Here is a 14,770-nt window from a genome sequence, read left to right as displayed (position 1 = left end):
TAACGCCGATATTCGTTTGCGCTTGTCATTGCACGTTACGTCATTCCCACACTGCTCAAACGGCAGTGTATATTTAGTATGCTTATGTGCCTTATTTCTGTGAGATATGAAACGTTCGTTATTGGTGCATGTGCATGGTGAACTATTTTTTATAAATCTTATTTTATTTTGTTAAAATAACATATAATTATTTATTTATTATAGATACAAGGCTGAATTATGACGAGTGCCACTGTTGAAAATATGAAAATGATTATATTTTTTCATTTGTTTCGTCTAACGATAATTGCGATCTAACGCCGATATTCGTTCGCGCTTGCACGTTACGTCATACGATGTACTGCCGTTTGGGCAGTGTATTATATTCTTCCGCGCGTTATTTCTGTGAGATATGAAACGTTTATATTGGTGGTGTTCGTGGTGAACTATTTTTTGTAAATCTTTTTTTTTTTTTGTTAAAATAATATATAATTATTTATTTATTATAGATACAAGGCTGAATTATGACGAGTGTCACTGTTGAAAATATGAAAAGAATTATATTTTTTCAATTATCGTTACAGGAAACAAATGCACTGCGATCTAACGCGGATATTCGTTTGCGCTTGTCATTGCTATTGATACGAAACTTTTATTATTGGTGTTTGTTCGTGGTGAGAATGAAATATTTTTAATATTATTATTATTTTTATTATTATTATTATTATTATTATTATTATTATTATTATTATTATTATTTGACACCTCCAGGTAGTCCAAAGACTCATCGAGGGAGAGTGTGCCAACAGTATCGAACGATTGGTTCCCTTCCAACTACTAACTGCGCTCAAAATTACTTAACTAAGCCATTAGTAGCAGAGGCTCTACCAATCGACCAACCTTTGCCGGCAATATGTAAATTTATTTATTAATAAATACGTTACTGATTAGGGAAAAAAAGTTTTTTTCTTTTTTTTTTTATATATATGCAGCACCCCCACTTCAAATTTTCACCGGCGGCCACTGCAGTTAACACACTTTTTTAATATAGCACAAATCTGTTCACATTTTGCTTGAACAGCTGGGGATTTTGGAAGACAAAGTGGGGGAGATTGTTCCAAAGGACAGAAGTAGATGGAATGAAATAGAAGGCAGTGAAGTTGGTTCGGTGAGTTTCAAGATAGTATAAAACGGGTATTGTTTAGCAGTGGCTGTTGTTTTAATGATACAGTGACCAATTCAGCAGAGCACTGTTTGAAAGTATATACAGAAGAGGCACAAGGCAGAAATTGAACGTCTGTGTGAGATAGAGATTATTAATTAACCAGAATGCCCTCTTCTGGACAGAATCGAACAATCTTAGAGAGGATTTTGGTTCACAACCCAAATATGGGAACAATATTCCATGGCTGGGTGGATATGGGCTTTGTATAGAGTTAGCAGCTGTGAAGGGGTGAAGTAATGTCTTGTGCGAAAAAGTACATCAAGTTTTTTGGCTAATGATGAAATGTGGTTGTGCCAGGAAAGATCGAAATGCAAGTCATTCCAGGAAGAGAAATCTGATTGTGCTTGGAAATCTCAGTATTACTGAAGGTGAGGGGGGAGGATGTGAGCTCTTTCTTGTGAGAGATCAGAGAGAACTGGGTTTTGGTTGCATTGAAGTTTTCCAGGTTGTCCTTTCCCCACTGAGATATAGCTAGGAGTCTGAGCTCAGGTCGCTGGTAGTGGTAGATCTTGAGGATTCTTATATTTGAGCACTACAAGATTTGTAGAATGAAAAGTAGGAATGGAGTGTACTGTCATCAGCAAAGCTATGGATAGGATTGGAAGTCTGAGAAAGCAGGCCATTTAATATAAGAGGAAGAGAGTAGGTGAAAGAACAGAACCCTGGGGTACTCTTGCATTGGTGCAGAAAACTCAGGAGAGTAAACCGTCCACCATGACACATAGTGAGCGATCAGTGAGAAAGGTTGCAGTTGCAGAGTGATGAAGGTAGACCATAGGATGGTAGTTTCTTAAGTAGGCCCTCTGTGCCAAACGCGATAGAATGCCTTGAAATATCGAGAGAAACCATGTGAGTTTTTTCAAATTTCTCCATGGCTTGAGCCCAAAGGTGAGTGACGAAAGCAAGATCAGCTGTAGATATCGAATGGTGGAATCCATACTGCTGGTCACTGATTAGTTATTATGATTCTAGGTGATTCAAGAGTTGGTTGTTGATGACCTTCTCCATAGCTTTAGAGAGAACAGAAGTGATAGCAATTGGATGATAGTGCGTTGGTTTTTTATCACCTTTCTTTGGGATGGGCTGAATGTGGACCTGTTTTCATGTTGTAGGTAGATGCCAGTTAAATAGGATATATTAAAGAGGCGATACAGGAGAGATGTTAGTTCTAGGGCACAATTTTTAACACAATGGGTGGATACCATCAGTACCAGATGCCTTATTTGTGTCCTGGTTGTTAAGAATTCTTTGGATTTCTTTCTGTTGGAAGACTATGGGAGACATGAAAGGAACCGTTCTTTGTGGAGCAGAGGAAACTTTGTCCTGTGACCAATGCAGTAATTGGAAGAGAAAAGTGATGCCATTAAGATGACCCTGTCTTCAGGTGAAGTAACTACAGTACCTGGGTGGAAACCTGGTTGGACAGAGGTTTTTTCCCAATGGCCTTGACAAAAGACCAGAAGGAGCGACTGCCATTTGGGAAGGAGGTAAGTTTGTGGCATTTGGCTCTTTTAAAGTCTGACTTGGACTTGGTGATGATTCTTTTACAAGTGCTGCAAGCTCTAGTGTAGACAGAATGGGCAGCTGGAGTTTTGGTCGTGAGTCATCCTTGGGAAACAGACGTTTTTTTATTTTCCAGCATTGGCACACTTTTTTGAGAACAAAGGCTTGGATGAGAGTTCGAAGTGAAATAAGGAATAAAAGCTTTCATCCTTGTGAAGATGATTTCCGTTTGAGCAGGTGTTTGAATCAGAAGAATTGAAGCAGTAGTCAGACCATGGGAAGCAGGAATGGAAACAACTCAGGTCCTCCCATGGTCCTGAGTTACCAAGAGGAGAACAGACAACCACAGTATATCTGAAAGGGGAACTTGTTAGGAAGGAGTCAATTGTATTGGCAAATTCAAGGAATTTTCAAATATTCTTGTGGGAAGATTGATGATCTGAGATAGGTCATTGCAATGCATCAGTCTATGACAAATAAAAATTATTATTATTATTATTATTATTATTATTATTATTATTATTATTATTATTATTATTATTATTATTATTATTATTATTATTATTACGTGACACCTCCAAGGATGTGTCACGTAATCCCTGCCTGCTTGATCGGTAAAACTGGAGAAGGAGAGCCAGTGTGAGTTCTGGACATTGAAGTCCCCAAGAAGTATAATCTGACTATGGGGTATTTCGACTGCAGAAAGTCGAATTTTTTAGAGATGGTTGAAGAGGTCAGGGTGATTGACAGAGTTTGATTTTGAGCCAAAATGCATCAAACAGTGAGGATTCAAAGGTTTACATTCTCTGGAATGGCATGTTGGTTCTGTTGAATTCACAATTAGTGCCCTTGTGACGGAAAGAGCTGTGTAATATGTAGTTTTGGCAGTTGAGGTAGACAGTAGTTATTGAGGTTACTAGTTGAAGTTCTGATTGGCATAGTACTTCTGATTTAGATGACTGTAGGTAGCGGCGCACATTGTTTATATTGCTGTTTAGGCCACGATGTTGCTGAAGTGGATGTGGAGACTTTTCTGGTAAGAATTAATGTTGGTGGGTTGTTTAATTGGATTTCTATTGTTTTTTATGATTCTTTTGATTGGATTTTTGATGTTTTTTATGGATTATGGTCCATTGTATTTGATAAACATAAAAGAAGAGATAAAAAGAAAGTGGGGCATGCAGTGAGATGAGACAGACTTACAAACATGCCACTCACACAGAGGGAACTCGGTCTCCTGTCCATGCGTGGCTTCGACAATTCCCCACACAATCACAATATCTAGTCTCCTTCCAGTCACGAACTGACAAAAGACGTGGCTGCAGAATTTGACGCTGGTTGATCGGGAAGCCTCCATTCGTTAACTAACTGGTTCGGTTTCCGTGTACTGTCCAGCGGCCGGCCTGCAGAACCATTTTACAATTGTACCCTCGAATAGGGAAGCCAAGCCCCACTGCAGTAAGATTAGTATATCATTGATAGTATCAATCTCACTGCATGTGAGACGAGTGGAGGAACAGAAACTGGAACCCTTGCCCTAGCGACCAAATATGACTGCAGCCACTTTAGGATCTCTAACAAGCAAATTTGTGGTATTTCATCAGGTGATGAAAGACATCTATCACCTAGAAGTCTAATTGACATTTTCACTAACAAGGGAAGGTATATTTTTGCGGCAGCAATGCTCGCTTGGTTCGTAAAAAAGACCCGTTTATGGAAACATGCTATACCGCTGGAAGGTGGCGATGACTTGACTGTGAGAGTACCGAATGCCTTAGTTGTCTCTGCTGGTACGAAACAATAACTGCGACCAATGTGGTTTTAAAACAATGTCCATTTTTCTTGACATGAATTTTTGTGACTATGGCATCTTCATTAATGAAACAACCTTCCTGGGAAATAAAAAATCATTCATTTTTAATACAAATGGGAAACATGCTAGTGGTGATGGTAACCAGTAGATGGCATTGGTGTAGATGATGCCGTTCTCTGTAGTTGGTGGATTAAGTGGTGGAGACGAAGATTTGTAGAGTAGGTTCCCTCCTTGGATGAGTCTTTGGACTCCTTGGCGGTGTCACGTAATTATAATAAAAATAATAAATTTTATTCGTCATGGACCTATGCATTTCAATACTACTGTGCAGTTGCATATTTTTCAGTTATATGTGTGTAAGAAAGGACATCCAGATAGCTAATTAAAGTTGGTCTTTGGAGACATTAATGAAGATTATAATTTATAAATTAATTTATTAATCTATAATTTATAATAAATTTGTATAAAATTTGCATAAATTTCACGACATGCAGATATATTCTGCAGTAAACATAGAGGTCTGAGTCAGAATTTTTAAATAAAGTTATCATGTAAAAAGTTAAATAATCCTAACCTGTCTTTTGATAATAATTTCTTTCAAACAATTGTTTGTCCGTTCTGATAAAATGGATTTATCGAGCCAAACTTTCGTATGCATGTAAAATTGAAAGGATCATTTGTAAGTCACCTGACATAATAGAGAACGAATGCGTGGATTTAAGGGAATGCGATTATTTTCCTACTCTTTCTTTTAATGAAATCACACTTTTTCACATTTTTAACCTAACCATATGGTATGTGTATCTCAATTTTGAGGCTTTAAAATATTGTAACACTTGCGTAACTAATATAAGGCAATCGCCTCCTTCTGCACTGTGGGAGTCCCAAACTTAATTTATTATTACAATAACTGAAAGAAGAAAAGTAATGTTTTTATGAACAACTGAAGTGTCCAATAATGTTGCTCGGGGGACGTCTATAATCTTAGTTAAATCACTCTATTTTATATATGTCCGAGTTATACTAGTATCAAACTGCCTCCAAAAATAAAAATAAATAAATAAAATAATAATAATAATAATAATAATAATAATAATAATAATAATAATAATAATAATAAAGAGCTTATGAAAAGAGTGAACAAAATTATAATATAACGCCTTTCAAACAATTAAATGAAGTTAAATATTTTGAGGAAGGGAGCATGACAATTCGTTTTTTTTTTTTCCCCCACTGGATTTCAGTTTATTCATCATATGGCTTTTTTTTTTTCTTTTTTCTTTTCTAAATTAATTCTTCTGAAGGTGGAAAGCATAAAGGGAAACATTTCTATTGCACCAAAATATTTCATAATTTTCGAATGAAGTACATAAAATAAACAACATTCCCTAATTTCAAAATACTGCATACGTTTCGACTGAAGTACGTGATTTTCAGCTTGTATCAACACGAATCAATAATATTATTTAAATAATATCAAGAAATAAACATTGCGTCACATCCTTGAAAGTTCTGAACGAAAAGAATGTGAACAAATCAGCGTAGTTCAGATATTTATATATTTTAATAACGTTTCGCAGCAGATTTATATCCGTTGAACTGTCGAAAATAAAGCGAATGCAACAAGTCTTTCTTGTAGTTTCTTTATTCCTTCATTCTTTTCTTATTCTTTCCTTTCTTATCCCCTCCCCTTTCGCTGTTTTGTTTTCGTACACATGGATGTATGCTCCCTCTAGCGGAATATAGCCATAACTCGATGCAATGGAAGAGCGTACGAAGGACGTTTGACGGTCGTTTGGTGAGCATTTTCGTTTACGCTATATTATTTGTTTTTTGTTACGCTTGCTGTTATCACGGTATTTTTTTGCAAAAGTACAGCACGAGTTCCAATTGCCATTGAAAGCTGTCTAATGTTAAAATTGTGGAATTTATTTTTATTCAAGTAATTTATGATGAGCTTAAATGTTGTATATGCATGCGTAATGAGATAATGGAGAAACTAGAAAAGTCAGCGTGCTAAAAATGTCCGAAAGCAAGGCAAGCATTCGACCTATCTCCTGCAGTTTGAGTCTGGCCAGTTGCCGACTTAAAGCAGAAACGCTCGCACGGCTTTTACATAATAAGCTTTGGCTGTTAGGCCGATTTCCATCAACTGTACCTGATGTGAACGGAGAAAGTGATAGGTTGGCATTGATTAGAAATTTTCCTTTTATGCCAAAACACCTTTCTATAGTTGACAAACCACCAACGTCTTTTATTTATAGTAACGATAATGCCATAAGTGATCACGCATGTAAAGAAACAATGACAAGCGAAGAGGAAGAATCGTATGACACTCCTAGTGGTTATTCTCCTCCAGTCTTAGCTGACGAAGATATTTTAGTAAATCCAGCACCATACGTAAATTTACTTACGTCAAAGAAAACCTCTAAACTAGTTGGCAATAAAGAAGCCCTTTTGCAGCCGGGTACTTCAGCAGTAAGCTCGTCTTCGGCATTCCCCACGTTAGAAAATATAACATTAGAGGAAAGAGAAGAATTTTTCGAAAAATTAAAAAAATATGCTGATAACTTGTCATCTTCCGAGGATGATAGTGATAGCGACTATCAGGAAAGTGAAGTTTTCGTGCCACCATTGGTGGAGAACAAAAATGAGAATAATGAAGTTGGAAAATCACAGATATGTGACTTAGTTAATGGCTCGTTTGAAAATAAGGAACTGAGTGGAGAAAAAGAAGAGGAATCTAAACAAAACAGTGATGTGAGTAGTTTGAATCAGAATATAGCCTTGAATGCTTGCGAATCAACAACAGAATCAAAACATAATGAAAACACTTTAGAATTACAGCGAATTAGTGATAGCGAAGATAGTGTTCAGTGTGAAGAACCAGACAAGAAGCAACAGCAGCCAGTTTTGGTGCTACGCGATGATGATGATGATGATGTAACAGCGAATCATACAGATGATATCCCGGTGAATGAAACAGATGTGATTCCGTCCACATCATCAGCCGATACCAGCAAAGCTGACGAAATTTCATCCTCATACACACAACAGGTGCTTTTTCAAAACGAGATTATTGATGATGATGATGATGATGACACTTCACGGCCACAACTGGTTCGGAGCACTTCGTTAAAAACCGGAAAAACACCACCAGGAACACCTCGTCGAAAGAAAATAGTCCGATTTGCAGATGTATTAGGCTTGGATTTAACAGCCGTACGTCATATTATTACTGATGATATACCTGTTGTTCCGCCCTCTGCATTTAACGATCTTAGTGTGCCTGAGAATACAACTGAAAGTCGTACCAGAGTCAATAACTGGGAATCTAGATTATTAACCAGGGGATTTTCATCCATACCATCCAGTAGCCACGGTCACCGTAATTTATGCCTTCAATTTCAACAGCCTTCAGCTGATCCCCTCTTCCTAGACAGAGTACGATTACAGAAAGTGAGTGTAGAAAATGTAGCAGTATCCGATTTAAGCTTGCATTGCACGGTACGCGTGCTAAACATCGGTTTTGAAAAAATGGTAACTGTCCGATATACTACTAATGAATGGGTAACTAGCAATGATATTTTAGCTTCCTATGTCCCAGGTTCATGTGATAGTTTTTCAGATAAATTCAGTTTTAATTTATATATACCTAATTTAAGCGATGGACAGAGACTGCTTTTTGCTGTTCGTTACATTGTTAATGGTCAGGAATTCTGGGACAATAACAGAGGCCAGAATTACGTTGTTCGTTATTACAGTTCTGCATCCATGTTGTCCTCAACGGAAGACGAGTCCTTATTGCATCATTTTATGTAATTGTCACTTTTTTGGCCTTTTGCAGTCTCAGGTTGTTAAATGATTACTAAATCATAGATGTATAGTGATTGTTATATCTGATTTATATAGCTATATATAAATGCAGTATGTAAAGTATGGCCATAATCAAACATGTTTTTGCAATAGAGCTGTTAATTCTTGTAACAAAGTTTATGGTTGTAATTATAAAATGATGTATTTCCAAGTACTTACTGTGTACTGACTTGTTGAATTTCTACAAAAGTATACTCGTTGCGATTGTATTACAAAATATGAAATAATCTAGTCATAAATGTCATTCTGGCTGCAATAAAATTTTGATTTAAAGTAATATAATGCACTGTTCTTTGTTCAATGAATTTAAAAACATATCGATTATTTAATTTTGATTTTTCAAATTTTGTCACAAAATCGTACTAATGTCTGTATGAGTTTTTTTTTTTCCTCTTCTTCTGGTGAAACAGTTATACTTCTCTCATAACAGAAAAAAGAGAATTACGTAGAGATATTAATGTGATCAACTGATCAGTTGTAATTGTTATATCTGGTTTATAATTATATATTTAATTATATAAATATGGTTAATGTTATATTTCTGAATGTAGATATTAACTCTTGGAAAAGTAGCTCTGTTGGACGTGGTTTTATAAACAAAGGTGATCCTACTGTGATGCTAATCCGGGAATTTTTTATTTGTTTTTTATCCTCTTAAAATTTATATAAGAAAAACAGTTTTCCTGTGGCAGTGTCGAAGTTAGAGCCTCTTTGATACATATACTATGAGTTACATTTAACTATACAACCTACTCCCTTCCCCCAGCTGACCAATCTCTCTCTCTCTCTGACACACACACACACACACACACACACACACACACACACACACACACACACACACACACACACACACACACACACACACACACACACACACACACACACACACACACACACACACACATTCTTTCAAAACCTTGTTTTGTTTTTGTTTTTTAACTGTGAAATAAGTTAATTCATTGTTATTATCGAACTATTTTGTTATGTTCAGTTATTATTTGTTACAAAGATACTATTGTAACCCAGAGAAAGGGAGACATGCTCACATCATGGTATCGTATCGGTACTACGACCTTCGCTGAAGGACGTTGAAGTATTTTGGAGGCTGATGAACCACGGTGTTCGTTCAATGAAATCGATTTCCCTGACCGCTACCATTCCGACGCAATAAGCTAAGAGGCAACGTTTTCTCTTCTGTTGTAAGAGAAGTAACTCCCGTAAGAGAAGTAACATTATATATATATATATATTTGAAAAAAATAGATTTAATGACTCCAAGACCGAGATAACATATAAAGATTTTAATGATAAATACTACTAGTTTCGGCATATAGCAGCCTTCTTCAGTTATTTATAAAGGAAAGGAATACTAATAAACATTGAATTATTTAAACAAACTGGAAATTACAGGTACAAATTGCCTCACATAATCGATACATAAAAACGTTGTATTTTTCAAGTTGTTCCAACTGGCGTGCCATTGTTTGTTGCAATTGTGCGTGCAAGTTCACGTGAACGCCGATATTGAATGGCACGCCAGTTGGAACAACTTGAAAAATACAACGATTTTATGTATCGATTATGTTAGGCAATTTGTACCTGTAATTTCCAGTTTGTTTAAATAATTCAATGTTTATTAGTATTCCTTTCCTTTATAAATAACTGAAGAAGGCTGCTATATGCCGAAACTAGTAGTATTTATCATTAAAATCTTTATATGTTATCTCGGTCTTGGAGTCATTAAATCTATTTTTTTCAAATGTATAACAACCGAGTAAAAGCTGATCGCCACATATATATATATAATATATATATATATATATATATATGTATATATATAGGATAACCTAGCTTATACTTTTATAAGCTAGGTTTTAATCTTTTTTTCCCAAGTAAGCAAACAGACAAGTAAGTCAAGTTTGTGTTTGAACTTACTTCAAGTCTGAGGCAACTCGTGGTAAAAGTGGAGTAAGCTCCGATCACTTTCCTTAGTATTTCCTCCTAATGCAAAGCACATCCCCTTACGGAGATGTATGATGCTGTACATTAAAGGCAAGGGCCTACCCAGACCGGTTTCGACCTTTATTGAGATCTCATCAGTGGGAGCCAGACCAAAAAATGCCAATGTTGAAGTAATGCAGAATTTATAAATTTTACCTAAACAATTGCCACAGGTACTTTGACCTTATTAAATAAAAATCTCAGGATGAGAGTAAGATGTAGAAAGTTTTTTAATTTGGGTAACTATGTTAAAGATACCAAGCAATTTTATAAGCTAGGTTTTAATCCTTTTTTTTCCCCAGTAAGCAAACAGACAAGTCAGTCAAGTTTGCGCCTGAACGTAGTTCAAGTCTGAGGCAATAGAATGTAAAAATGTGTCATTTTTACATTTCTTACTTTTTTTTTTTACTTAAAAAAAAAAAAAATCACCGGATGTATTTTTGTAAAGAAATGTATTTAATCAGATATAATGCAATTAAATTTAATTATGGCATATGCAGTACTAATTTCTATAATAATATTTCTAAATGTAATACTATTGATATTTGCGTAACTGATGTATGAGTTTATTACTTACAACAAATAAAACTTAACTCTGGTAGCCCTATAGATTTTGATTTGCTTATCCAATGAGAATTGTTAATTAATCACGTTTTTAATTGGTATTAAACATTTTCTTCCTTTGAATGTTTCACTTTACCTCCTCAATATGTTTAATTGATTAATACTATTCTGGATGCTAAGATATAATTAATTTATATATGCCTGGGAGTTTTTTTTTTTTTTAAGCTACTCAGAGCTTTGATGTCTTGTGTTTGGTTGGATTTATTTTACTCGTGTCCACACTAAATTTCTGGCCGGCATTTTTTTTTTTTTTTAACTAAGCAATACAACTTAAATTTCTGAAAGTGATAACATGCATAGCCGCTTTCTTCTTTTTGCCACAAGTACGTAGTAAACTCCACTTAAAGGACATGTGGTTTATTCTATGACCGAGTAGTTATCCTCTACCTTCCAATCAAATGGCTGTGGATTTCAATGCTACCATGAGCATGGCAGTAGTTGTTAGAAATTATGACCGATGTACATGAGCAGCGCCGAGCCGAGCAAATTTTTGAGTGTGGGCAAGATTTTTTTCCTCCCTTCGGTCGAAAATGTATATGTATGTGTGTATATATATATATATATATGTGTGTGTGTGTGTGTGTGTGTGTGTGTGTGTGTGTGTGTGTGTGTGTGTGTGTGTGTGTGTGTGTGTGTGTGTGTGTGTGTGTGTGTTTTAAGGATACCAAGTAATTTTATAAACTTGGTTTTATAACTCCTTCTCCCAAGTAAGCAAAACAGTTAAGTTTGCGCCTGAACATAGCTCAAGTCTAAAGGTAGTGCAACACTAGGGCAACTCGTTGTAAAGGTGGATAAAGTCTGATCACTATTCCTAGTATTTCCCATAATGTAAAACACATCTCACTAAGAGATGTATACTGTTATACATTATGGGTGGGGGAGTCACTACCCAGACCAGTTTCAACCTTTTTTGAGGTCTCCTCAGTGAGTAGCTAGACCCTGAAATACCAAGGTTTTTAGTAATACAGAGCCTTATCAACTTTACCTATACAAGGTGCTTTTACTTTGAATAAGAAACTCTGGATGAGATAAAGATGTGAAAAGTTATTTCAGGGTCTAGCTACTCGCTGATGAGACCTCAAAAAAGGTTGAAACTGGTCTGGGTAGTGACCCTCCCCACACACACGCACCCATAATGTATAACAGTATACATCTCTTAGTGAGATGTGTTTTACATTATGGGAAATACTAGGAATAGTGATCAGATCTTTACCCACCTTTACAACGAGTTGCCCTGGTGTTGCACTATCTTTAGACTTGAACTACGTTCAGGCGCAAATTTAACTGTTTTGCTTACTTGGGAGAAGGAGTACAAAAACCAAGTTTATAAAATTACTTGGTATCCTTAATATATATTATTCCCAAGGTAAAAAACTTATATATATATATATATATATATATATATATATATATATATATATATATATATATATATATATATATATATATATATGCAATTATATTATATGCAATATTACAATCGCTTTAATATATATATATAATATATATTATTTTTTTTTTTTTCAATTTATCTATTGAAAGTGACATAGCCGAGAACTTAGATCTAGAAGTAGTAAAGTCTTTTGCTGAAATTAAGGCTAGAAAGGTTACTTTTTTAAATAATTAAAATTGTTAATTCTTAATTTAGATTTTTTTATATTTATTTTGTCATGTTTAATGTGATTTATGTAATATTTATAAACTGTGCTAACGTAAACTCGACTAGCTAATTTCGACGAACAGTTATTCAGTGAATGTCTTTCACAACGATATGTTTGCATACCCGTTACATTGTCGTTTCCTTCCGGATTTAGTGAGATAAAATTTCGCTCGTATCCAGGAAAGCAGAAAATTTCCACGATTTAAATAAACAAATAACATACACTGAAGTCCTATAACGACTGAATTTTAATTTTGCTGCCATAGTGAATTTTCATACTAGGTTCTAGTGTAACGTCTTTCCACATGACTATGTTATTATTTCTACTACGTATTCATATTGTAATCACAGATGTAACAGAACATATTAAAATAATATGTAATATATTGTTATTTTATGTGATTAATAATATGAATATTTTTAATGCGTACGTTTTCTAAGTATATAAGTAAATATCGTCTCTAACAATTTGCTATTTGTTTGCAATTATATGCAATATTACAATCGCTTTATCCAGTTGTTCGTTGCTCACCTCTGTATTTTATTTTTATTTTTTTCTACGGGAGAGTTTTTTTTTATTATAAGTTTACTGACGGAGAAGGGAGGGGAGAGAAAGAAATGAAGAAGTTACACGAGTTGTTAAATATATATTTCGACCTTCAAAAATATGAATGTCTCAAAAAATAATGTAACAGAACTGTGCTCGTATAAATGTATCATTCTCAGGAGGGCCAAATAAAATATTTGCATCCTGTGAAGAATGCCGTTCCCTGAAGAAGTTTATTGCCAGTTTTGTTCCACGCACTGCCAGCCACACAAACCAGTGTTTACGGCACAGAAACTAGTGATTCCAGACCACTAGCAGCACTGTCCTTAATCTTACTCATACAGCTTTCCATCGCTTTGGACTAATGAAGGAGAACCTGTCTGGAAAATGATAAAGCGATGTCTGTAACATGATCCCGTTTCCTGTGGAACAAATACGTAAATATCTTTGTAGACCGTGTGGAAAAGTGATAAGTACCAAAGTCGACTTTGCGTTTCACACATACCACTATGTTAGAATAAAGTTCATCATAACTGTGCTTATTACCATATTTTTTGAAACATCCTCGCATTGGAACAGAAGTAACAAATTGTTTTGTATATAGCCATTCAATGAACGTCTTTCAAAACAACAATAAAGTTTTTTTTTTACTATCAATGCCAGCCCAGCTGACCGAGTGGATGTCACCGCTCTATCTCCAGTGAACAAGCTTTTGTTCGAATCCTTCCATGTGCACGGATGTTTAAATTTGAGATGAATTTCTTCACACACACACACACACACTCTGGATCCATACCCCCTAAATGGCTTGCAAATACAGGCATAGAATTGCTCTAGTGACCTACCACAACAATTCGAAAGTAACTTTTCAATTAAATAACAAAACAGAACTCTATATATACATTTTTTAAAAAAAATTATCACTAATACAAATTAAAAATATGAAGTAAATGTTAAAAGAAAATGTCTATTGTTGTTTTATTAGTTCTTTTAAGGTTTGAAGATTTAACAACTGTCCAGTCTGACAATTGTTTTGAACTTCATACTTTTCAGTACTAAATCACTATTGTTAGTGAAAATGTGAAGTAAATTACAGGTAACCCTCGTATAACGCGGTACTTATACAACGCGGTTTCGATAAAAAAATACGGTCTATAAATTGTAGTAACCTTTTATCTTTTCATATGTTTTTCACCGTGCGACTTAAAAATCAAATTTTATCTTCGTTAAATTTGTGTCTGCCAGTATTCCACGTGTAGTTATAAGTAGCGAATTTATATTAGGAGAAATACCCTGTAGCAAGCATGCACGTCAATTGTTTACCATATAAAGTTTATTGTTGAAAATTGTCTTCGTTTTCTGCCAGGAAAGCGCATTAAAAATCATAAATGTGTTAATCTCAAGCTGAGCACTTTATTTTCTGGTGAGTTACATACATAATTAATATGTAATGCTTTTTTATGTAAAAAAAAATATTTTTATAGTAATGGCCACAAACTGCAACGAAAGGGAAAAACCAACATTGAAAAGAAAATTCAT

The 14,770-nt window shown here is 34.9% G+C and overlaps 1 protein-coding gene across 1 annotated transcript; it reads left to right on the top strand.

The window, feature by feature from the left end:
* The first annotated feature begins 6,089 nt into the window (after positions 1–6,089).
* Positions 6,090–8,550, top strand: LOC150103489 (uncharacterized). The gene has a single exon (XM_090398232.1). The coding sequence runs from the start codon at positions 6,543–6,545 to the stop codon at positions 8,340–8,342; it is 1,800 nt and encodes a 599-aa protein (XP_090254358.1). The 5' UTR covers positions 6,090–6,542; the 3' UTR covers positions 8,343–8,550.
* The last annotated feature ends 6,220 nt before the right edge of the window (positions 8,551–14,770 follow it).

Source organism: Typopeltis vanoorti, chromosome 9, assembly GCF_054136105.1.
Source record: "Typopeltis vanoorti isolate ZY-2024b chromosome 9, IOZ_Tvanoo_1.0, whole genome shotgun sequence".
Taxonomy (NCBI): Eukaryota; Metazoa; Arthropoda; class Arachnida; order Uropygi; family Thelyphonidae; genus Typopeltis; species Typopeltis vanoorti.
This window is presented reverse-complemented; position numbering and strand designations above follow the sequence as displayed.